Source organism: Leucopleurus acutus, assembly GCF_964270905.1.
Source record: "Leucopleurus acutus genome assembly, chromosome: 10".
In the NCBI taxonomy this organism is placed as follows: Eukaryota; Metazoa; Chordata; class Mammalia; order Artiodactyla; family Delphinidae; genus Leucopleurus; species Leucopleurus acutus.
In genome coordinates this window covers 73,270,914-73,294,190 of record NC_139153.1, presented here as the reverse complement: position 1 = coordinate 73,294,190, position 23,277 = coordinate 73,270,914, and the positions used below count along the sequence as shown (strand labels likewise).

The 23,277-nt window shown below is 42.7% G+C and overlaps 1 protein-coding gene and 1 pseudogene across 3 annotated transcripts in view; one reads left to right on the top strand and one right to left on the bottom strand.

The window, feature by feature from the left end:
- Positions 1-3,878: 3,878 nt before the first annotated feature.
- LOC309967638 (RWD domain-containing protein 1-like) lies at positions 3,879-11,314 on the bottom strand (annotated as a pseudogene). The gene is made up of 3 exons: positions 11,116-11,314; positions 4,623-4,705; positions 3,879-4,522 (listed from the first exon to the last, which is right to left on the bottom strand). The product of its transcript is annotated as an RWD domain-containing protein 1-like (transcript).
- ZNF318 (zinc finger protein 318) overlaps positions 11,243-23,277 on the top strand; it is a 30,776-nt gene continuing 18,741 nt past the window's right edge. For both annotated transcript variants that reach the window (XR_014326540.1, XM_082848778.1), the window contains exons 1-4: positions 11,243-11,774; positions 14,220-14,371; positions 19,362-20,001; positions 21,011-22,456. Coding sequence is in view for 1 of the 2 variants with exons in the window: in XM_082848778.1 (XP_082704904.1) it covers positions 11,313-11,774; positions 14,220-14,371; positions 19,362-20,001; positions 21,011-22,456 (2,700 nt within the window). In the remaining variant the exon portion in view is untranslated. The remainder of the gene's footprint in view (positions 11,775-14,219; positions 14,372-19,361; positions 20,002-21,010; positions 22,457-23,277) is intronic.

Genomic DNA, 23,277 nt, shown 5'->3' with positions numbered 1-23,277 from the left:
TCAAGTGACGAAAGTGGACATTATCAGTACTGGGAGGGAACGTTTGAAATCTTGCACCACCTGAGAGGATGCAATGAGAGTAAGGTATCATCCCTTCTATACTATTCCTATCCTGCATAATCTGAATCCAATCATGAGGAAACCCCAGCAAACCCAAGCTGAGGGACATGAAATAACTGGTCTGTAATCTTTAAAAATGTCAAGATTATGAATGTCAAGCAAAGAGTGAAGAACTGTTCTTGATGAATAAGACTAAAGAGAGATGACAATGAAATGCAATGTATGATTATTTATGATTACGATCTGGATCTTTTGGGGACGACTAGAGACTCTTGAAAGGGGTCTGAGAATTACATGGTAGTTATGTATAAATGTTGATTTGTATTGTATTGGAGTTATGTAGGAGAATGTCCTTATTTTGGAAAATACCTGCTAAAGTACTCAGGAGCAGTGGGTAACAGGTAGCAATTTACTCTCAAACAACTCAAAAACAGGAAAAGCTCTACAATTTGTACAATTTGCACTTTTTTTTCAAAATAAAAATATGTAAGAAATACAAAACAAAAAAACGAGAAGAAGCGAAGCACGTGCCTACAGCAACTTTGGATCAAGAGGAAATAAAAAATTGAAATGGGGATTAATTAGGAAACCAGGCTAGCCTCAGATAATACCTATCTGTTAATAGGCTAGATAGCTGGTCTATTATTGGGATAGATACCAACTGTACTAAGAGAGAGCTAGATTAGCTCAGGTGTACAGCCTTAAATTAAGGTTTATTTAAATCACCAAATAAAACTTTCAACTGGAATTTCTATAGGAAAACTATCTTTGTTATTGCAAGGGTGAAATCCTGTAGGCCTATTTTCCCCCATTTATACAATTTTTTTAATGTTGCTGTTCTTAATAAATCAAGGTTTCTGAGGTATTACAGGAAAGATGGTTAGGTCTATAGATTATTTTGTGTGTGTGTGTGTGTGTGTGTGTGTGTGTGTGTGTGTGTATAAATCAAGTTAATTACTTTAGGGAAGAGCTAAAATTATAATGAGTAATTTGTCTTGTTTTGAAATGAAATTATGTCAGAGTATAACTACTTAGAATTAAGGTTCCTGGTTCTTTTTAATTTAATAATTATTTTGTTTGTAAAACTTTTTAAAATGAAGTGATAAACCATCTAGAAAGGAATGAAAAAAAGCATTGTATGTAAAATCCTACAGGACACAGCGGAAGAAAATGCATAGCCTTAAATATTTCACTATGAAATAATTTTTTTTTTAAGAATTCATTTTATGAAACTAAGAAAAGAATGACAAAATAAACCCCAAGTGGAGAGAAATAATATAGACAACAACAGAAAATAATGAATTAGAAAACAAAAAGAATAGTAGAAAGGAAAAAAATAAGTTCAAGTGTTAATTATTTGAAAAGACCAATAAAATATATCAACATTTCATGAATCTGGTTAGGGAAAAAAGAGCAAAAATATCAAGGTTAGGGGCTTACCTGGTGGCTCAGTGGTTGGGAGTCCGCCTGCCGATGCAGGGGACACGGGTTCGTGCCCTGGTTCGGGAAGATCCTGCGTGCCGCGGAGCGGCTGGGCCTGTGAGCCATGGCCGCTGGGCCTGCGCGTCCGGATCCTGTGCTCCGCAACCGGAGAGGCCGCAGCGGTGAGAGGCCTGTGTACAGCAAAAAAAAAAAAAAAAAAATCAAGGTTAGGAATAAGAAAGGAGATACATTCACAGACACAAAAGAGGCTGAGAGAATTATGTGCAGCTCTACAGCAACAAATGTGAAAAACTAGAGGAAATGGATATTCTCAAAGAAAAAAAATTACCGAAACTGACCTATGAAGAAATAGAAAACTTGAAAAGATGAGTTATCACAAAAAAGATCAGGAAGATGAATACAGATTTACCCTTAAAGAAAGCACCAGAACCACATGGTTTCACAGCTGTATTTTATTTCTTTTAGCAAACAGATGATTCCAATGGTGTTTAATTATGCTAGACTATAGGAAAAAAATAAGAATTTTCATGCTTTTTTAAAGTAGATCTTGTAACTACTTATTTGATTTCTTTAATGGTTATAGGTTTATTCAGGTTGTCTATGTCTCCTTGATATAGTTGGGTAAATTGTAGTTTTAAAGGGAACCAATCATTTGTGCAAATTATCAAATTAATTGGCACAAGGTTGTTCATATTGTCTCATAACTTTTTAAACTATGCTGATCCACGGCTGCCAATATGGTGGTTTAAGCACAAGCTTGTCTGGACAAGGAGTGAGTGGGAGCAGCCTGTACCCGACTTTCCAAGTAACAAGCCCTAGGTATTAGGGCTGTGGCCACCCACAGGGGAAACATTTTCCTAGTTCACACAAAGGTACCGTAAGGGCTAGTGGTAGCCTAGCTATAACTTATCTGTAGCCCTCTTTTCTAAGATTGTTTATTTGCTCTCTCTCTCTTTTTTCTCTTGATCAATGAATTCTGCCAGAGTTTTGCTTATTTTATTAGTTTATTTCAAAGAATAAAATAAATATTTATTTTTATTTTATTTGTCTTTTTACCATCTCTGCATATCTCTGTCATATTCAATTAATTTCTGCTTTCTTTCTTCTTTTTTTTTTTTTTGTGGTACGCGGGCCTCTCACTGCCGTGGCCTCTCCCGTTGTGGAGCACAGCCTCCGGACGCGCAGGCTCAGTGGCCACGGCTCACGGGCCTAGCTGCTCTGTGGCTTGTGGGATCTTCCCGGACCAGGGCACGAACCTGCGTCCCCTGCATCGGCAGGCGGACTCTCAACCACTGCGCCACCAGGGAAGCCCTCTGCTTTCATTTTTTGTTACTGCCACTCTTCCTCTTTCTTCAAGGTTACTGTGCTTGTTTTCTTCTTAAGTTTTTGAACTGGAAATTTAGATGAATAATTTTTAACTTTTCTTTTGTAATATAAGTATTTAGGACTACACATTTCTCTTTATGAATCACTTTATCTGCATCCAATGAAGGTTTTTTTTGGGGGGGTTGTTTCTACACTTATTTTTTTATTGAAGTATAGTTGATGTACAATATTATATAAGTACAATATAGTGATTCACAATCTGATGAGGTTTTTATTTAATTCTGAAAATGCTCACAAAGTTGCAAGAATTGTAGTGATGCCCAAATGCCCAGCACCTAATTTCTACAGTTAAGATTTTACTATACTATATTTGCCTTATCACAGAACTTTCCATTCATCCATCCCTTCTTCTATCAATTTCAAGGATCTTATTTTTGATTCATTTCGAAGGAAGTTACAGGCATTAGTACATTTGCTCTTAAACACTTCAGCACACATATCACTACCTGGAGTTCAATATTTTTTTTTAATTTAATTTATTTATTTTTGGCTGCATTTGGTCTTTGTTGCTGCGCACAGGTTTTCTCTAGTTGTGGCGAGCGGGGGTTGCTATTTGTTGTGGTGCGTGGGCTTCTCATCGTGGTGGCTTCTCTTGCTGCGGAGCACAGGCTCTAGGCACGTGGGCTTCAGTAGTTGTGGCTCAAGAGCTCTAGAGTGCAGGCTCAGTAGTTGTGGCTCATGGGATTAGTCGCTTGGTGGCATGTGGGATCTTCCCAGACCAGGGCTCGAACCCGTGTCCCCTGCATTGGCAGGTGGATTCTTAACCACTGTGCCACCAGGGAAGCCCCTGGAGTTCAATATTTTTATTTATTGATCGATTGATTGAAATTTTAAGGTCAGTTTATTAAGTTTAATGATGAAAGCTGTCAGAAAATTGTTCTCCTGAAAATTATTTTTTCTTATGACTAAAGAAAAGAAAATCAACACACACTCTCAGCATAGACACAGATGCTGTGGCAGTCAAGCCTCTCTAAGATGAGGATAGTTCACTAGTTGGTCAAGTCACTCTGTGGTCAGCAGGATGGTAGTCTGGATCATCCACCTCATCCTGTAGCTCCAAATCATTCATTTCCTGGACCAACGACTCATCTACCTCCACGCTGTATCCAGCATCCTCCAAGAACTGGATATTACATGTGTCAAGATTATGATCTGTTTCAAACAGCTGTTTCCCACTTAATTTAGCTTTTCCTGCTTGTTCTTTTTAATTCATTTCTTTTTAACTTCCAAGAGTTCTGCATCAAACTTGGCCTTCCAACTTAAGAAATTCTTAATGGTAACAGGAGTGTCTTCAAATAATTCCTTTTCTGCTTCTGCTTCTTTTGTTTCTTTTCTCCTTCTCTTCCAGTTTTTAGTTGATCTACCATTTCACTTAAATTTTCTTGCACAGCTGTAACTACAGTTACAGATCGTCACCATACCAAGGTTTTCTCTGTTTGTAATACTAATAATTTTTAAATGTCTGAGACATCATTATCTTCTAGGTTTTCCTGGGGGAGAATTTCCTAGAAGGGAGCTTCATCTGGGTGCTTTTCCCTATATGTAAACTTGAGGATAGTCCGGAAAGTTTCATCATTTTCTCCAGCCTCAGATGTCACAGTAATGGTGAAGTTGGTTGGGTTTTCTGATAATACTTAGCTAAAACACTACTGAAGGAGAAAGTGGTATCAGGAGAGTTCATTTCTATTTTGGAAGACCAGTTGTTAGGAGGGTTGGATCAATGTATAATCAAGCTCTGAAGGAGTCAGGATAGATGGACTCCAGAGCCTCCAGTTGCTCTGTTCCTCTTGATAATCTGTCACTGTGGCCCTCACTGCTGCCCATGGATTGTGCAAACACCCAGGTTGCCAGGCAGGGACAGGTGTAAAGTCCCTAGCAGGGAGGCCTGGGGCCCAAAGCCAGGCCAGGCCTGCTGAGCAATGTATGGTTATTTTTTAAGGTAAAATTTATATACAATGAAATAAACAAATCTTAAATGTACCATTTGATGAATTTTGACAAATGTCATCCCATGAGTTTCAATATATAGTATACTCTCTGTCATTCAGTTCTTGTGCTTTCTAATTTTCACTATGATTTCTTCTTTGATCTATCAGTTTTTATTTTGTTAATGACTGATTTCTTTATACGGCCAATACAATAGTAGGCTTATACTGATGAAAAAACAGATGCAATCACTACGTGGGTCTTTGCATCTGAGTTTAGTTATTTGAAGGATAGAGGAGGATGTCAGCACAAGCAGGAAGCATAGCATATAGATCAATTCTAACAATTTCCTGGACAGAAGGAAGAGTGGGTTTCCAGACCCCCAAATCCTAATAGATAGGGTTGCCAGATTTAGTAAATAAAAATACAGTATTTTATCTGATAATCCTACAAACAAGAAACAACAATTCTAGATAATAACTCTTAAATGAGTGAACATCATATCATTCTTTCTGGATGGCTAACTGCCCCTCTCCTGGCCCAGCGTAATGTGTGCAAGGCTGGAGTCATTGCACACTGGAGCTAGTCTGGATATGCGCCAGCAATTCCGTCATCTATGCCAGTTGCCCTCGTTAATATCAGACTTAAAAAATATACAACAGGATTAAGCAGTTGAGTCAAGTATAGTATGTACACAGGCATCAACACAGATTAATATTAAAAATATAGTGGACATAATCAACCTACATCTTCAGCTCCCTTTCTCACTTTTCTTCTTTTTCTCTGCCCTCCAGTCACACTGGCCTTCTGTGTGGTCTTTGAAATCACTATGGTTTCTCCTGCCACAGGGCCTTTGCATATGGCAGAGCTTCCCAAACCTTATGTCAGGAATGGGTTACAGGTGTGTCAAGAAATGATTCCTCTCAGCCCTGGAGCGAGGATGGGTGGAGACTGAGTAGGTGGTTGGAGTGGACAGAGCCAAAGACAATGAAAAAGGTAAATGTAGGGAAACACTGGATGGGGGTTCCCTCTGCCTAGAAGGCTTTACTCTCCACTTCTACCTCCTACTTACCTTCAGATCTCAGTCAAACATCACTTCTCAGGGAAGCCCCCCTAACCCCTCTGACCATGTCAGATCTCCTTACTATATGTTCTCAGGCCATCCTGTGCCCTTTCTTCATTGTACTTATCACAGTTGTAATTTTGTATTTATTTATGTCTTCTCAGCTTGACCTTAAGTTTTATGAGAGCAGGGACTGTGTTTTCATATAGTTGTTGCATCTAGCGATAGTCTGTTCTTTTTCATTGCTATAAGGTATTCCACTGTATGAATCTACTATAATGTATTCGTCCTACAGCTGAAATTTTTACTTTTATAAATAATGCCATGAGAACATTTTTGTATATCTTTTTTTATCGTGCTAAAACATACATAATATTTACCCTTTTAACCATTTTTAAGTGTACAATTCAGTGGCATTAAGTACATTCATGATGTTGTACAACTATCACCACTATCCATTTCCAGAACTTTTTCTGTACATATCTTTTTGATGCACATATGGGCATATTTCTGATGAGCATACATTTAGGAAATGCTGGATCATAGTGCATATATTCAACTTTAAAAAATATTGCCAAACAGTTTTCCAAAGTGGTAGTAATAATTTCCATGAGCCCTGTATGACAGTTCCCATGGCTCTATGCCCTTGCTTACACCTGGTACTAGCGATCATTTAAATTTTAATTATTCTAGTAAATGTGCAGCGTATATTTTTCCATTTCTCTGATAACTAAGACAGTTTAGCACCTTATCATATACTTAATGATCATTTAGACAATAAAAAGGGCTAAAGAAACAGAAAGAAGACAAAACTATAACTTATGAAATTTGAAGCTCAAGTAGTAGTATTTGTGTGCTAGCAAGCAATTTACGTTTCTAGACATATGTCTCTCATTGATCAAATTCCACCCCACAGGGCAATCTCTCTCTCACACTTCCACATTGCACATATGAATTTATGTCTTAAAAAACAAACAAAACCCTTTACTGGCACTTTAGTGGGGTTTAGGGACTTAGTAGTGACAAATGTATGGATTGAATCCACCATGTTTAACATAATATCATATTTTCTAATTGGTTATTACTGGTGTATAGGGTATCACACTATTGCCATTCCACTCACCGAGCAGGGAGTGCCCAGGCTCAATTCTCATCTAAAGACTGTCAACATTTTTGTCCCACCCTCTTGGCACACAGCTTTCCATAAGGCTATAACCCCAAGCAGAAGGTTGACAATAGTTTTGTTCGAATGTATGTAGGGGCAGGGGTGTCCTTGGCTTCAAGCTGAAAACCTGGCCCTTGTCCCCACCTCCTAGGAGGCACTTATATCTCCATCTACAGGAGCCAAATCTCTGACTGCTACCCTTGCTTCCAGACTTCTTTCAAAGCCCGGGGGGTCTGTGGCTTCAGCAAATTCACAGGGGTGTTCATGTTTTAAAGCTTAGATATCTTTACCCTTTTCAAGTTTTATCTGTCATTGCTGTATGTCTGCTACATGGGGGGGGGTGTGTGTGTGTGTGTCTGTCTGTCTGTCTGTTTGTCTGTGAAAGCCTTAAGCCATTTCACCATTTTCATCAGTCTAGTAAGAGTTTCTTGAATTGATGACAGACAAGAGTTGTGACAGGATGTTTAATTAGATTCTCCCTGTTTTCTGTGAGGTTTCTGCAAAGGCCTAAAAAGCAGAAAGCAAACAATAGATGCCAGGTAACCTCTTCCCCCATCCACCTCAAAGGGAGATGGGAAGAGATTGTGAACCAGTCTGCCAGCATTACTAATTATCCACACTGAGTCAATACAAGAGAATGAGAATTGTGTTGGGGAGTTAACTGTGAGCTCTATATTTCCTCTCGTGCCATTCTAGGGAGGGACAAGTGAGATAGAGGCCTCCACTAGCACCTCTCAGAATGTTTGGCTTATATCTCCTGGGGTTTGGAAGTCCATAGGGACTAATGTTCTAACTCCCACCTGAGGTAGTCCAGATGCAAGGTGCTGGCTGACCGGCTTCCCTGGGATGGTGAGTAAGGTGGGTGGCATGGAGAGCGAGCTGCACTGCCCTTGCCAGCAAGGCAAAGACGTATGAGTTGTCCTGTGGGCCAAGTGTACCTAGAAGGAAACCAACTTGGAGTCATTTAAAAAGGGTCCTTCCCATGAGGGATACCCAGAGAGGAAAGGGACCTCAGGAGAATATGTTTTACATGGGATGAACCTCCAGAAGGCCAAGAAGTTGGGGGGAGAGGAGTCATAGGCAGTCAACCAGAGGAGCGGCATTGCCTAGGCCCCAGCAAGAGGGTCATAAAAAAGCCCACAGAGGTGACACACACAAGAGAGAAAGAGCCAACATTGTGAGTCCTCCACGTCCATAGGGAACCAACTTCCAAAGATAATAGTATCCTGCACCAATTGGAAAAAACTGTGCCCCTTTCCCCTAATCCCTTCTTCTCCTCACTAAACCCTGGGGGAGAGGGGCTCATAAATAGCAGCTGGCCAGCAGGAGAGGAGGAGTAAACTCTGAGCAGTAAAGGCAGGGATGTGGAGAAGCTCGGCACACCTTCCTTTATCACAGCAAGCGTCACACCTGAAGCAGGCAAGAGATGGGCGAAGGGAGATCCTTTAGCTTGAATGAAGTTTAGAGTTGAGTTATGTTTAGGGCAGGTGTGAAGGGGAAGCAAGACAGTTTTCCAATTATATACCATGGAGTCCAGCTCCCTTGATAAAAATAGTTCTTGAATATTAGAGAAGGATTGAGGAGGAAAAGTTGATACAGAGTATAACTAACCCTGATTTAGAATGTATGTACTCCAAGTATCTACACATACCTATTCACATTTTCTTCATATTTACTTAGATCCCACCAAAAGCATGGGTAACCAAAACCCATATACCGGTTAATAAAGACAGGGTATACACCTCTGGCAGAGTTTTAGTTGGTACTCTGCTCTACACAGTCACTCAGGACCCAGGCTGACAGGCTGCACCATCTGGAACACGTAGCTTCCTCTGTTGCCACAGCAAGAGAAGAGCATCTTATAACTCATCTTTCCTGATTGCCTGGAAGTGATACAAGGTGCTTCCATTCACAGCTTGTAGTGATTAGAAATAGTCATAAGACGCCCCTTTCTGAAATGGGGAAGGAAGCGTTGTCCTTGTGCCCAGCATGAGAGGAGCCCCAGATATCGGTGAGCCCTGGTAATGTCTCCTAGATCTCCTAATCCCACCAACCCAGAGATGACTAAAATCAACTTCCATGACATTTTACATGGCAGCTTCACTTACAGAGGCTGTCACCTTTCTCTGACAGACCTTTTATGCTGCTGAGCTGGTGTATCCGAATCTCTGATTGCAGGTCTCTGCTGCACAGGACACATTATGAAATACGTTTTTAGACTGTTTGGAAACCTTGTACATAACTCATATTTTCTGGTTAAGAGCTATCACTTTCTCAGATTGTTTACTTTCTTCTACTTTTACCATCAATCCTGGTAGTTTTCTTTTCACAAAGAAATCACATTAAAATTTTTTTTCTTTACTGTCAAATTACACAGTCAAAAGAAAACAATGGAATTGGATTGAGATGTGGACAATGGGCATTTAGCAGTGTTCATTCATTAGCTGATAACTCATTTCCTCACGATGACTTCCCAGTATACAGATAATCCCAATTCATGTTTCAAATAAAATTGGCTATCCATCTGTAAAAAATAATCTCAGATCTTAATTTAATGGATTATGTGAGGATTCACACAAAGAACTCCTTGTAAACTGAATACGGGTTAACAAAGTATATGGAAGAATATATTAAGAAACTTGACACGATGGCCTTCTTAAGCGACAAAATCCAAAAGTCAGGAATTCGTAATTCAAATGCCTGGAGGGGGCAAGCAAGTAATGTTGAGTGAAGAAAGCTGAGTGTGAGACCAATCAAATTGTAAAAAATTTATTTTTACTGAGCTATGACATAAGCAAAAGCCATTATACAAACATGTGACATTGGATACTTTTTAAATTTAATATGAAGAAATGTAAATTAGGAAATGGAAATCTTGGGGAATTCCCTGGAGGTCCAGTGGTTAGGACTCCGTGCTTTCACTGCAAAGCACTCCGTGCTTTCCCTGGTCTGGGAACTAAGATTCTGCAAGCTCAGGAGAGGCAAAAAAAAAAAAAGAAAAAGAAAATGGAAACTTTTTATAATTAATTTTTTCTTTGTCCTGCCTTTGCTTTGCAATCCCAAACCTGATTTTCATACCAATTTTGGGTTTTGTGTTTCTAGTTGATACATGAAAACTGTCAAGCCATTACTTTATTTTGAAGAGTTTCACTTGGTCAGGGTCAGCATTTTTTATTTTCAGGTTTTGACCATTGCTTTTCTTCTTTTACGTGTTATCTTTTTCTTTTTTTTTTGACTTTTGTACTTAGCATGCAGGACCCTGAGACTGGGGACTACCACTATAGCCAGGCGTCCAGGAAAATTCTAGTCACAGACTGGGGGCTCCAAATCGCTCGCAAAAACTATCCAGGCCTCCTATCTGTCACGATGTGGACCCCTAGCGGTGAGTGACCTTCCCCGTAAGTATTCTGGGTTAGACAGCGACAATTCTCCTCGGATGCCTGCTTTGAGTTTGATTCTCGCTCCCGAATCCGCCCCCATTCCGCACTTCCCCATCCTCAATTTCAGCCTCTAAGAAAACAGGCAAACTGGAAAGTAAACTGTTGGCCGTCGTGCGGCTTCTACGGGATCCGGGACTTCTTTGGTCGCTCTTGCCGAGGTGCGTAACTTCCAACATAACCTAACGCTTTGCGGGTTATTTATATTCCCCTCATTTATAACCATCTATTGTCCCCACGTAAATTAATACCGTTGCGGGTAGGGAAAAGGCAAAGATGCTTCCGCTCCCTCGAAGCCCACAGCGTCCCAAGGCCTGGAGCATCCCCGGAAGACCCGGCTCCACTCCCGCTAATCCCTTCCCTTCCGCCAGGGCCAACCGGCGCGGAGCTCTCGGGGTCACGTGGTCGCCGGGGGAGGGGAAGTGGGCGGCTCGGCGGCCGCCATCTTGCCGGCTTGGAGGCGGAGCGTGAGGAGAGCAGGTCGCGCGCTTTCCCGCGCCTTCCCTCGCCCAGCCCCGCGCCGCCCTCCGTGCTCCTCCCCACTTCTGGCTCCTGTGGCCGCTCCCTGAGTGGAGGAGCGGGGAGCCCCGGAGGGCGGGGGGGGGTGTGTCGGGCGCGTGCTCGCGCCCTCCAACCGCCAGCCGCGGCCGCGGAGGCGCGCTTGGCCGGGCCCCAGGGGCGGCGCGGGGCGGCGGGGAGGGGGCTGCTCTGGGTGCGGGGGCGGTGCGCGGCGGCTGTGGCGGCCCGGGCTGCAGCTGCGGTGGCGCGCTGGGGGCCCGCGTCCAGGGCGCCCCCGGTCGGAGCTGCCGCCGTGGCCGCGGCTGCCGGAGCCATGTACCGCAGCGGCGCCCGCTCCTCTGTCTCTTCGCACCGGCCTAAAGAGAGCGGCGGGGGCGGCCCGCGCACCGGCCGCAGCTCCGGCTCCTCTTCAGGCCCGTCTCGCCGCACATCGCCGCCGTCCTCCGGCTCCTCCTCGTCGCGGACACCGGCTCGCCGACCCCGCTCGCCCTCAGGGCACCGCGGCCGCCGGGCCTCGCCGTCCCCTCCGCGGGGTCGCCGCGGCTCCCCGTCTCCGCCCCGCGGCCGCCGGGCCTCGCCGTCCCCGCCGCGGGGTCGTCGCCTCTCCCCGTCCCCGCCGCGGGCCCGTCGCGGCTCCCCGTCTCCGCCGCCGCCGCGGGGCCGACGACTCTTCCCGCCAGGCTCGGCCGGTTTCCGAGGGAGCAGCCGGGGGGAGTCTCGCGCCGATTTCGCCCGGGACGGCCGCGGAGACCATCCAGGCGACAGCGGCAGCCGGGTAATCCCACCCCCTCGACCCGGACTCCCTTTCAACTGCAGTCCTCTCGCCCGGGGTTCCCGCTTCCAGAAACGCCCTCAGCCCGGGCGACCCGAGGCCTCCAGGCCGGGGTCCCCACATCGAAGGCCATCCATCCCCCCCGGCCTCCTCAGCGACGCCCAAACCAGGAGGTTCCCGGTCAGCCCATGGAGCTTCGTTTGCACAATAACGGACTCGGGACGCGCCCGGGCGCCGGGTCGGGAGGCAGTGCTGCATTTCCTGGCAATAGGTTGATTCTCTCCCTCTGGGTGAGGTGTGGAAAAGTTTGCCGGGGCAAGGGGAATCTCCTCCAAGCCGTGTGCCTGATACTTTTTCAATAGTTGGTGTCCTCAGAGTTCCGTGGTTTTGTATCCCCTAGACCTGAGCTGCGCCCTGGATCTTGGAATGGCTGAAATGTCTTTGTGGCGAGTTAGGGTGGCTTACACAGTTCCAGGGTAGACACCGAGAGTGTAAACTGTTAGCTCTCTAAGTTAGAGCTGTGCCTCCGAAATCGAAGTGTGGGTACCCACAGTTATTGTAATAGCTGTTGCTGTAATAGCTACCTAGTTATGTGGCCGGAATGATGCTTAGCCCTTCACTTTACACGTTCTCTTTGAACATTAACGACCGTTTGAGGTGAGGGTTCCTCATCTAACAACTGAGGAACTCAGAGAGGTTTAAGTAACTTGATCAAGGCCATGCAGCTAAGAAGTGGTGGAGTGTGATTCAGTTCATCTCTGCCTGGTTCCCAACACCCTGATTTTAACTGTTATGTTTCCCTGCTAAAGGGACAGAGCATGAGGTTAAGAAGTTTAGTTTAGACGTAATATTGACTTCTCACCATAACCACCTTGCTAGTAGAGCCTCCTGGCAGAATCTGGTGTTTTGGAATTTGTTTTTATTATCAGTTCACCAATCTTTAAAAAACAAACCAAAAAAACCCACCCCGTGACAAAGTTTCTGTCTTACTGAGTGGCTTTCTAACAGTATCTGGGTACTCTGGTCATAGATGAGTTGACTTGTCACTGTGTTAAGATTTTCATAGCTGAGCATGTATAGTCTGAATGTTAGTCACTACAGAGAAAGTAAGGAAGACAGAAAACTACTAGTTTGTATAACCTCCCCTTTCTTCTCCAACGCAAAACCTATTTGCTCCAGTCTTTTCTGTCTCAGTAAATGACATCACCCATTGCTCAGCCAGAAACAGTGAACATCTCCCTTCTCCCAATCCGTAAGAATAACTTCATCTATCTAACCTGTCAGCTGTACCTCCAAAATACATCCTCCAAACTGTCCTGCTGCCATCACTCTAGTCTAAACCCTATGACCTCTTGCCCAGGTTATTACATTAGTCTCCTTTACACTCTTGTTACCATCCAGTTTTTTCTGTACCCAGCAATCAAAATGATTTTTAAAGACCTTCATTTTATACGTTTGAGAAGTATTTACTGAACATTTACCATGCTGTTCTGGGCACTGGGGATACAATACTGAACAAACCTGTCAAAAACCCCTGCCCTCATAGAACTTACATTGTAACAGCAGGAGTCGGATAATAAATAAGAGAAGTAAAAAGTCTTGGCATGTTAAATATGATTAAGTGCTAAGAGAAAAAGAAAACAGAAGGGAGTTATAATTTTTGATAGAGTAGCCAGAGAAGGCCTTCTGGGAAGGTGACTTTTTAATAAAGACCTGAAGAAGATGAGGGTTATGGACAATATGAGCATCTGGAGGAAGTAATGTAGTTAGATCATATCACTCCCCTGCTTGAAACCCTTCTGTGGCTTGTTATACTAGGAATAAAAACCAAGTTCCCTAACTGTGACTTCTGACTCTCTTCTATCACTTTGCTGCAGTCACACTGGCCACCTTTCTGTTGCCCAAAACATGCTAAGCTCATTACAGAGCATGTTCTTTTTGCCTGAAACATCTTCCATCTGTTCTTTGCAAGGCTGACATCTCATCATTCAGGCTTCAAATTAAGTAGCATCACCTCAGAAAGCCTCCTCTAACCAGCTTATCTGAAATAGCTCCTTTTCCCCCATCTCTTTCATGTTATTGTGTTTTAATGACTTTATAGTTCTATCAGAAGGGCTTTATTTTTTTTTTAAACCTGTTTTTGGCTTGCCTCCTTTACTGGAAATGTATAGGTTCTGGCAGCAGGCTTAATTCACTCCTCTAGCCCCATGCCTGGTACCAGGAAATTAAAGAATAAGAGGTCACTGATTAGGAGGGTTGGAAGCATGGACTTTCATCTAAGAAAAATGATAATTTTTTTAAAGTCCTTTATTTTTGGAGTAGAATCTTACCGTAGCCATTTCACACCTTGTAGGACCACAACTTTGTGACTAGGGAGGAGAACATTTTTGAATGTAGAGATATCTTGACCTTATTGACTATTTATTGTGTTATTTTTTACTTTTGTAGAGACACTCTCCTGGTCTGCGTTCTGACTCTTCTTTGGAACAGAGCTTAAGGATCACTGTTGGCAATGACCACTTCTGTGTTGGCATACCAGAACGGCGGCGGCTTAGTGATCGACTGGGGTCACCAGCGGATAATCTGGAGGATGTGGACAGGTAGGCTTCATCAGAGACAGGGCACACCATAGTAGTGCTTGAAGTTAGAAATGTTGCTGTTTTCTGAATGATGTATTTGAAAGGGTGGCGACAGCACTGAAGTTATACCCTGCATCCAGTACAAAGTATAACATTGGAAAAGGCTTTTTCAATGGGATAGACTCTGAAAGAATTATGTAGGACTTCCCTGGTGGTGCAGAGGTTAAGAATCCGCCTACCAATGCAGGGGACACGGGTTCGAGCCCTGGCCCGGGAAGATTCCACATGCTGCGGAGCAACTAAGCCCGTGTGCCACAACTACTGAGCCTGTGCTCTAGAGCTCGCAAGCCACAACTACTGAGCCCATGTGCTGCAACTGCTGAAGTCTGTGCGCCTAGAGCCCTGCTCCGCAACAAGAGAAGCCACTGCAATGAGAAGCCTGCACACCGCAACAAAGAGTAGCCCCCGCTCGACGCAACCGGAGAAAACCCGCATGTAGCAACAAAGAGCCAACACAGCCAAAAATAAATAAATTAATGAATGAAAAAGAAAAGGTTTAGCTAAATTCATGATATATCTATATATATATATATATATATCTATATATGAAACATATACACATTAATAGAAAGTGAGAGATCTTTTAAAATGTGTGTTTTCTTTTTTATATTTTCTCGGCTGCGTCGTGTGGTATGTGGGATCTTAGTTTCCCCGACCAAGGATCGAACCCGTGCCCCTTGCATTGGAAACGCAGAGTCTTAACCACTGGACCTCCAGGGAAGTCCCTAAAATGTTTAATTTTAGTTACTACTTTACAACCACTGAGGGCTGAGGAAGGGCATTTAATACTCCATAGTATTAAATATAGATCTCAGGTACTAGGAACTTAGGTATATCTGGGAAGTAAATAATCACATTAGCTGTTTTTCACCTCATAAAAGAGTAAGGATGGGAGTACAGGGAAGGCACTCTTTCTGAGAGCTGAGAACCATGTCTATTAATGGTCTCTGCCCAGTACACTAGGAGTTTTCACAAATGTTTAGCAGTACCAATAAATCAATATAATGTTCTTTCAAACTGAGATTGTCCATGCAGTAGTGCACAGAGTATAGGCAGGCAGGTTGGGGACAGCTGGGCAGGAAATCTGAGGACCACTGCTGCCCTTTGGTAATATTTACTTCAAAGCTTCAGTGGCTATTCAATGTAGTGAAGCAAAGCGGGACAGTCACATAACAGTGAAACTTCTGAGTTTCAAGGTGTGTAACTATTAATTGAGGCAACAGCTCTTGCATTTCTGGCTGCTTCTATTTTGGGAGATGATTGAGTAGGTGGTGCATGGTGTGATTCTCTTCCTTCCTTGCTGAGGTTTTGAGGTAACTTTAGCATTTCCTCTTGTTAGTTCTGGGTATCACCTCACTTTCCCATAAACTTTGTTATGCATGTGTGCTTCAGATAGCCAATTGTCTGTTTAAGTTATAAAAATTAAAAATTTCCTCTTAGGATGTTTGAGGTTGTAATCTTCTTTCACGAATACTGTTTCAGAGAGACAAATTTATTTTAGAGAAAGTGAGATTAAGACTCTAAAAGGAGGTCCCAGGCCATTCTTTAGACTTTTTGCCCCCAGCACTCTTGCTCAATATAGTTTGTGTGGATAATAACTGTCGGCTAAAACCAGGCCATAGGAATGTTGGTACTCTCAAGATGTCTTCTTGACTGTGAGTCCACTGTTCAGTTGATGAAATGAGCCATTTCCATCCTTTGTATGTAGGTGTGTGTTTATTTTTTTCCTGAGACCCTCTATTCTTTCTCTTCCCATATTGAATTTGTTAAATTTTAATACCTGGTTTGGGTTATAGCCAAATCAAGGGTTGTCAGTCTCCTCACCATGGCAGCTCTGTGTGTACGATTGTAACTTACTCTGAAAAGGGAACGTGAACATGTTGTATGAAGACTCTTAGCTTCTAAAAACTTGTGGATGTGAGGTTGATTTCCCTTGTTTATCAAAGTGCTATGCACATTATACGTTCCATTCATGGAATTCTCATCTCCTAACTCCTCCTTGCCCTGACGTAGGTTGAGGGAGTAGAATTTTTTCCCTCTGATTTGCCTTAGGGAACAGACAGAAGCAAACAACTTTCTTCAGGCATTTTGGGGATTCAGCAGAGGAAAATAATGGGAAGTTTGGGTTCTGGAGGACCTTTTTTTTTCCTTATATACATTTTAAGCAGCTTTATTTAGCCATAATTCACGTACCATACAATTCACTCATTTAGAGTGTACAGTTCAGTGACTTTTAGTATATTCATAGAGTTGCACATCTACCACTGTGATCAATTTTATTTTTATTACCTTATCCTTAGCTATTAGTCTCACCGCCCGCCCCAAGCCTATTACTAATCCACTTTCTATCTCTATAGATTTACCTATTCTGGCCATTTCATAGAAATAGAATCATACAACGTGTGGTCCTTTGGTGACTGGCTTCTTTCGCTTAACATATGTTTTCAAGATTCACGTTTTTTCATATAACAGTGCGTCATTCCTTTTTTTTCTTTCATATAACAGTGCGTCATTCCTTTTTTATTGCTGATAATAATTTCATTTTATGTGTTTTGTTTATTCATCAGTGATGGATGGATAACATTTTAGTTGTTTCTGCTTTTAGCTATTATGAATAATGCTTCTATGAACATTGGTGTACAAACTTATGTGGATGTATATTATATGTTTTTTTAATTTCTTTAATGGAATTTGTAAACACAGAAAAAGTAGAATAGTACACTGAGCCTCCATGTACCCATCCCTACATTGAACAATCAATTTTTTAAGTAGATTTTATTTTAGAAAAGAGTTGGACTTAACCAAAGCTTTCAGAGAAAGTTTGTCAGTGGACTATTCTGAGCTGCAGGGGATCGGGGCCCTTTTTAGGACTTACTTTTATTGCAGCCAATTCTCTTTCTTATCCTTTGGGAGAACTGGGGAAGGAGGACGTGAGCTTCTAATCAACCTGATTTCTGCCTGTATTTACATGATAGCTCATTCTTTTAACTGTTTCTATTCCTTCTTTCATTGTTTTTTGCCTCCTTTTGCTGGAGATTGCAAGTTTAAAGTGAGTCTTTCTGAGAGCCATTTCATTATTTCTAGCTTCTTGATATTTAATGTTGGATTAGATCTTGGGCTAGTATGTTGCTTGGTGGAGACATGTAAGAGTCCTGGTGAGGAGCAGAATGTGGGAGCATGGATGCACTTTCCACTACCCATGGAGCCTGTGATTTTCCTCTACACTAATGTGATCAGAGACTATGTATGGTAGATGGTGTTTTGGCAGTGCAGTGACTCAACTCATAGATGTTCCTCCCTGGAAACAGATGTCTTCGTGGCTGACAAACCTACAGAGTAAAATGTTTTACTCTCGTTACGTTCGATTTCGGAGATCATCCTTGGTCATTCTCATTCTTTCCTATTATTTCATAGTACATTGGGACCTCAGAATTCCCCAAATTCTTAGGGAGGAGGTGAATAACAGGAACCTCAATTCCCATATGTGGCATGCTTATAGAGGAGGTGATAAAGTTTATCCTTTATAGTCTTTCATAAAGTTATTTATAGCTGTTACCCAGGTCTAAAACTGAACAAAGACTGGGCTGGCGAATGAGAAAAAGCAACTCTTTGATGTTCTACTTAGTCCCAGAAATAGGAAAACAACTATAAAAAAAAAGAAAAGTCATTTCTCAAAACTCACAAAAAAACAGAAGTAGCTACTAGCATGTAGAAGACAGCAATAATTACCATCCTCTGAACAGTAATTCACTCTGAAGTGTGAGTGACATGTAAGTTTTTCAAAGTGGTATGCTTTAAGTGCTAGGGGATCTTTATTTCTATCTGTGATTTAAGTCAGAAGCTTTTAGGGGGCAATAGAAACTCTGACCATAGTGCCCAAAAAGATTAGGATATTGTGTGTGATATAGAGATCTGCGCTAAAAGGACAGATGTCCAATCCTGTATTTTTACCTTCATGCCATGAAAGTCTAAGACCCTTTTATTTCTATAAAATAAAAATATATAGTGAGATAAACCATCACATACTCTTTCTGGGCCAAAGATTAGCAGAGTGCTTGTGGATATCCAGGCAAGGCAGGAAAGATGGTAACAAACAGGCTGTGAGGGAGTTTTATGGTTTTTAATATATGAGCCAGCAAAACAAAGCATTGGAGAACCTTCTAAAACTTATGAGAAAATCATGCCAATTGGATAGATCAATGGTTAAAAAAAATTTTTTCCCCACAGTGAAACTCTTTTTTTCCAAAGGAAATATTATATAGAATTTTATTATATAAACAGATAAAGTTGGGACCAGTATGATTTCAGTGAGGTGGAAGGCCCAGAGCCATGCAGGCTCTTAACCTCCTTCCTTTAGGCAGCTCCTGAGCACTCTTCAGAATCTCTGTGGAACACAGCTTGAAAATCATTGATCTGAACTGGTGTTTCTCAAATTTTAAAGTGCATACAGATCACCGGGAGGGCTTGTTAAAATGCAGATTCTGATTCAGTAGGCCTGAGTGGAACCTGAGAACCTGCATTTCTAAAAACTTCCTGGGTAATACTGATGTTGCTGATTCAGACCACAGTTTCAGTAGCAAAGATCTAGAATTTAGCTAGTGTGAAGTTCGGTAACCCATGTCTCTTTGTAGTCTGGTAGTGGTGTTTTTGCGTCTCCCAGACCCTAGCATGATACTATGCATCCCCAAAGTCTAATCAGAGAGATTAGCCTAAGAATTCTGTCTAGATACATTAGTAGTATCTTTGGTTAGAGGCTCCAGCTGCTTGTGCCCTGGGGAAAGGGAGAAGAAGTATTCCATGTATATACATAGATTTGTTCTTGGACTTCATGATTATTGTCTTTTGTTCTAAGCATTCTACAGCCCCCTTGCCAGATGTCAGTCTCTTAGCCTTGTCTGGTCTTGCTCTTTCCAAGTCCATTATATTCAGTGATGCTTGTCTCTTTTCTCAGGGATGACCTGACTGATGATTCTGTCTTCACTCGAAGCTCCCAGTGCTCTCGAGGTCTTGAACGATATATTTCCCGGGAGGAGGCACCTCTCAGTCCCTTCTTGGGACAACTTGACGAGGACTACCGAGCACGAGAAACTTTCCTGCATCGGTCTGATTATAGTCCCCATGTCAGTTGTCATGATGAGCTGTTGCGGGGAACAGAACGGAATAGAGACAAACTCAAAGGCTCCTACTCTATACGACCTGAGGAAAGGAGCCGGGAGGCCAAACGGCCCCGTTATGATGACACAGAGAAGATACACAGCATGGGAGGTGATCACACAAGTTTTACATCGGGGGCCCGCAACTATCGACAGCGTAGACGGAGCCCGAGTCCTAGGTTTTTAGACCCTGAGTTTCGAGAGCTGGACCTTGCCAGGCGAAAACGAGAGGAAGAGGAGGAACGAAGTAGGAGCTTGAGTCAGGAACTGGTGGGAGTTGATGGTGGTGGCACTAGCTGTCCCATCCCTGGATTGTCAGGTGTCCTAACAGCATCGGAGCCAGGATATTCTTTACATCGGCCAGAGGAAGTATCTGTGATGCCCAAGAAGTCAATTCTGAAAAAGCGGATTGAGGTGGACATGGAGCCTTCCATGCAGGTCTATGCTGCATTTCTTCTAGGGTCTCTTGCTAGTCCCTGTAATATTTTAAAGCCTAGTTACTTTCCTGGGGGCTGTGTCCCTAAGGTATCTTTGGAATACGTGTTGGACCAACAATGTTATGCCTATGAGCCATACCTTCCAGGACTCTCCAAAGGAAACTGTAGGCTTCATAATGCAACAGTAGAGGGCTTCTACTGTCATGTATTAGGCTTTCTAAACAGACATTTTGGAGAGTATCTATTAAAGGTTTTTTTTTTCCACCTCTAAATTGGATAGTCCTTTAGGATCTTTGAATATGGGTTTCTTGGAAATGAAGCTTGAAGAGCAAAGGGAGGAGCTGATCTGAATTTTCCTCATCTCTCTTTAAAGAGAAGAAAAAATGTATGAGTGGTAGGACAGTAGACCAGAAATCAGATGATTCTGATTCTGGACCCGTCTCTACCACCAACTTGCTGTGTGATTTTTAAATAAGTCACCTAACCATTCTGGACCTTGATATTTTTTTCTCACTTATGAAAAGATGGTCAGGCATGAGCACTTGTTTTTACCTGTCCTTTTAGGAGCTAAATGTTTCTGAAGAAGTGCCTGAGGGCACTTAGGGAAGTAAGGGAAGGCGATCAGTTAGGGTTAGCAGAGTTTCCTGACCCTACTTCAACCAAAGTAGCTCTGCTTTTATGTTTTTTTCTTTCAGGGATCCATAAAAAAGAAAGCAAGTAAGCTAGGGCATCTCTAAAGTCCTTTTGAATTCAAATTCCTTGATAAAGACTACAACAAATGGGCAATAATGAAGACTCAATCTGCCTTCTTTTCTGTTTCCCCCTGCTATGGCAGAACCATCTGGAGAAACGGGAACCCAAATCTTGAACCTGGCTAAGGACCTCCCTTTCATCCACATTTATCTTTTCCCTATTAATTCAAGAAGAGCAAAGTATTTATGTATTTATCTCAATTACTGGTTTTCTGAGATTCTGCATAGAGGCTAATTCAGTTATGTTTGTCTTTGCAGCTTGAGAGTTTTTCCAGCAGTACCAGCTCCAGCCAGGATCACTCCCTTTACTCTGGACACTCATCTCTTCCACTAAGTGGTGCTATTGCTGCTTTTGCCTCAGAGGTTGAAAACAACAAGGGAACTGTGGTAGAGACTACCCTGAAGGAATCTCAGGGCAACCTCTACCAATGGGGCCCCCTCTCTGGGATACCCAAAGAGAGCAGTCCCCTCAGAGAGCAGTTTGGAAGTTTTCTGTGCCACAAGGAAAAATTGGATATGAAGGCTGAGGGACCAGAGCGACACACAGACTTCTTGCTTCCTCATGAGAGAGCTAGCCAGGATGGCAGTGGTTTCTCCTGCATTCTGAGCATGTTAGCAGATTCTACCAGTACACAGGAAAAGAGGCGACGTAGCTTCCCTGACATTGAGGATGAGGAGAAATTTCTCTATGGGGATGAAGAAGAGGATTTAAAGGCAGAATCTCCACCAAAGCCCCTTGGGGGCTCTGAAAGTGAAGTTATGAGGCAGAAGGGAAGCTCCCTACCCTCTTCAGCTCCAGCTGTAAAGCTAGAATCAATAGAAGAGACCAGTCCAGAATATGCAAAGATTCATGACTTGCTCAAGACCATAGGGCTGGATATTGGAGTAGCAGAGATTAGTAAACTGGCTGCACGCACCCAGGAACGACTTCATGGCAAGAAGCCATCACGTTCCTCTGCTGACCGCCGTTCCTCTGTTGACCGGCACTTTTCAGCAGACCGCTGTTCCTCAGTTGACCGCCGTTTCTCAGCTGATCGGCGCTCTGCAGATCCTCACAGACTGGAGAGTGGAGAGGCACACCATAGCAATACCCACTCCCCAGAGGTATCCCATCCACACCCAGTCTCCCCTGTGGATCCTTACCTGCTCACAAAAAACAGCCCCCCGTTCCTAAAGTCTGACCATCCAATGGGTCATATTGCAGGACCTGAGGTGGTTGGCAGTGGGTTTCAGTCATCTGTTGCAGTCAGGTGCATGTTGCCATCAGCCCCATCTGCCCCAATTAGACTTCCACACCCTGCTTCTTTATCTCAGTTTCATATGCCAAGGGCCTCTCAGTTTGCTGCAGCTCGGATACCTCCAAACTACCAGGGACCTGCCATTCCCCCTGCTTCCTTTGATGCCTATAGGCACTACATGGCATATGCAGCCTCAAGGTGGCCCATGTACCCTGCCTCCCAACCTTCAAACCACCCTCTACCTGAACCACACAGGATAATGCCAGTTACCAAACAAGCTACCCGTAGCCGTCCCAATCTCCGTGTGATCCCCACTGTGACTCCTGATGAGCCCAAGCAGGAGGAGTCAGTGCTGGGCTCAATTCCTCCTGCCCAAGTGCCTGTCCATGTGTCCATCCCATCACTCATAAGATATAATCCAGAGAAGATCTCGGATGAGAAGAACCGTGCTTCCCAGAAACAGAAGGTGAATATTAGCTTTGGGCATCCTGTGCCTGAATCTTCTATTTTAACATAAATTTTTATCTTTTAGAGGGAGCTGAAAATTTGCAAGGCCCAAGGCAGTCTTTAGAGACTGCTGTCTTACCATAATTTTTTCTTTTATGTTTTCTCATTTGGACTAAAGTCTGGCCGTAGGTCCCACTGTGATTGCTAGACTTCTTTTTTAAGTTTATTTCTCTATCTGAATTATCAGCCTTAGGACCCTATGGGTAGGAGCTGGGAACCTTGAAGTCTTTAATATGACCTCATCAGGGAGAGAGGAACCAAAATTGGGCTGGGTGAAAGAGAAATCAGGAAATCTATGTTTCATCCCAGTGAGTTTTGGATCTTTTTCCTGTAGTGATTATGGGGTTTAAAAACTAATAACTATTTGTTGCTTGGTAATTAAACCAAGAAGTAAGCTTTGCTTATTCTGGTTTAACTTAGAGTCCAGGAATAATAATATTTTTTGATACTTTTTTTTTAAAGTAGTTTTTATAGTGTCAAAAATAGTTTTTATACTTTTTTTTAAAAAAGTAGTTTTTATACTGTTCATCGGGTTCCCAGGCTATAGAAAGGGAGCAGTGGCTGGGGTAAAGATATAATAATTCTAGATGCTTTAGAGCAGTAGGTAAAAATTATGTAGGGATGAGGAATACAGAATAGAAGAATTTTGAATAGAAAAATTAATATGTACTGTTAATTTTACAGGTCCTTAATAACTAAAAACTCATTTTGTTAAACAAGGTGACCTAAGGATGATAAAATTGTAATATGTGTAAATTTGGTTTGCTAATAAAATTAGAA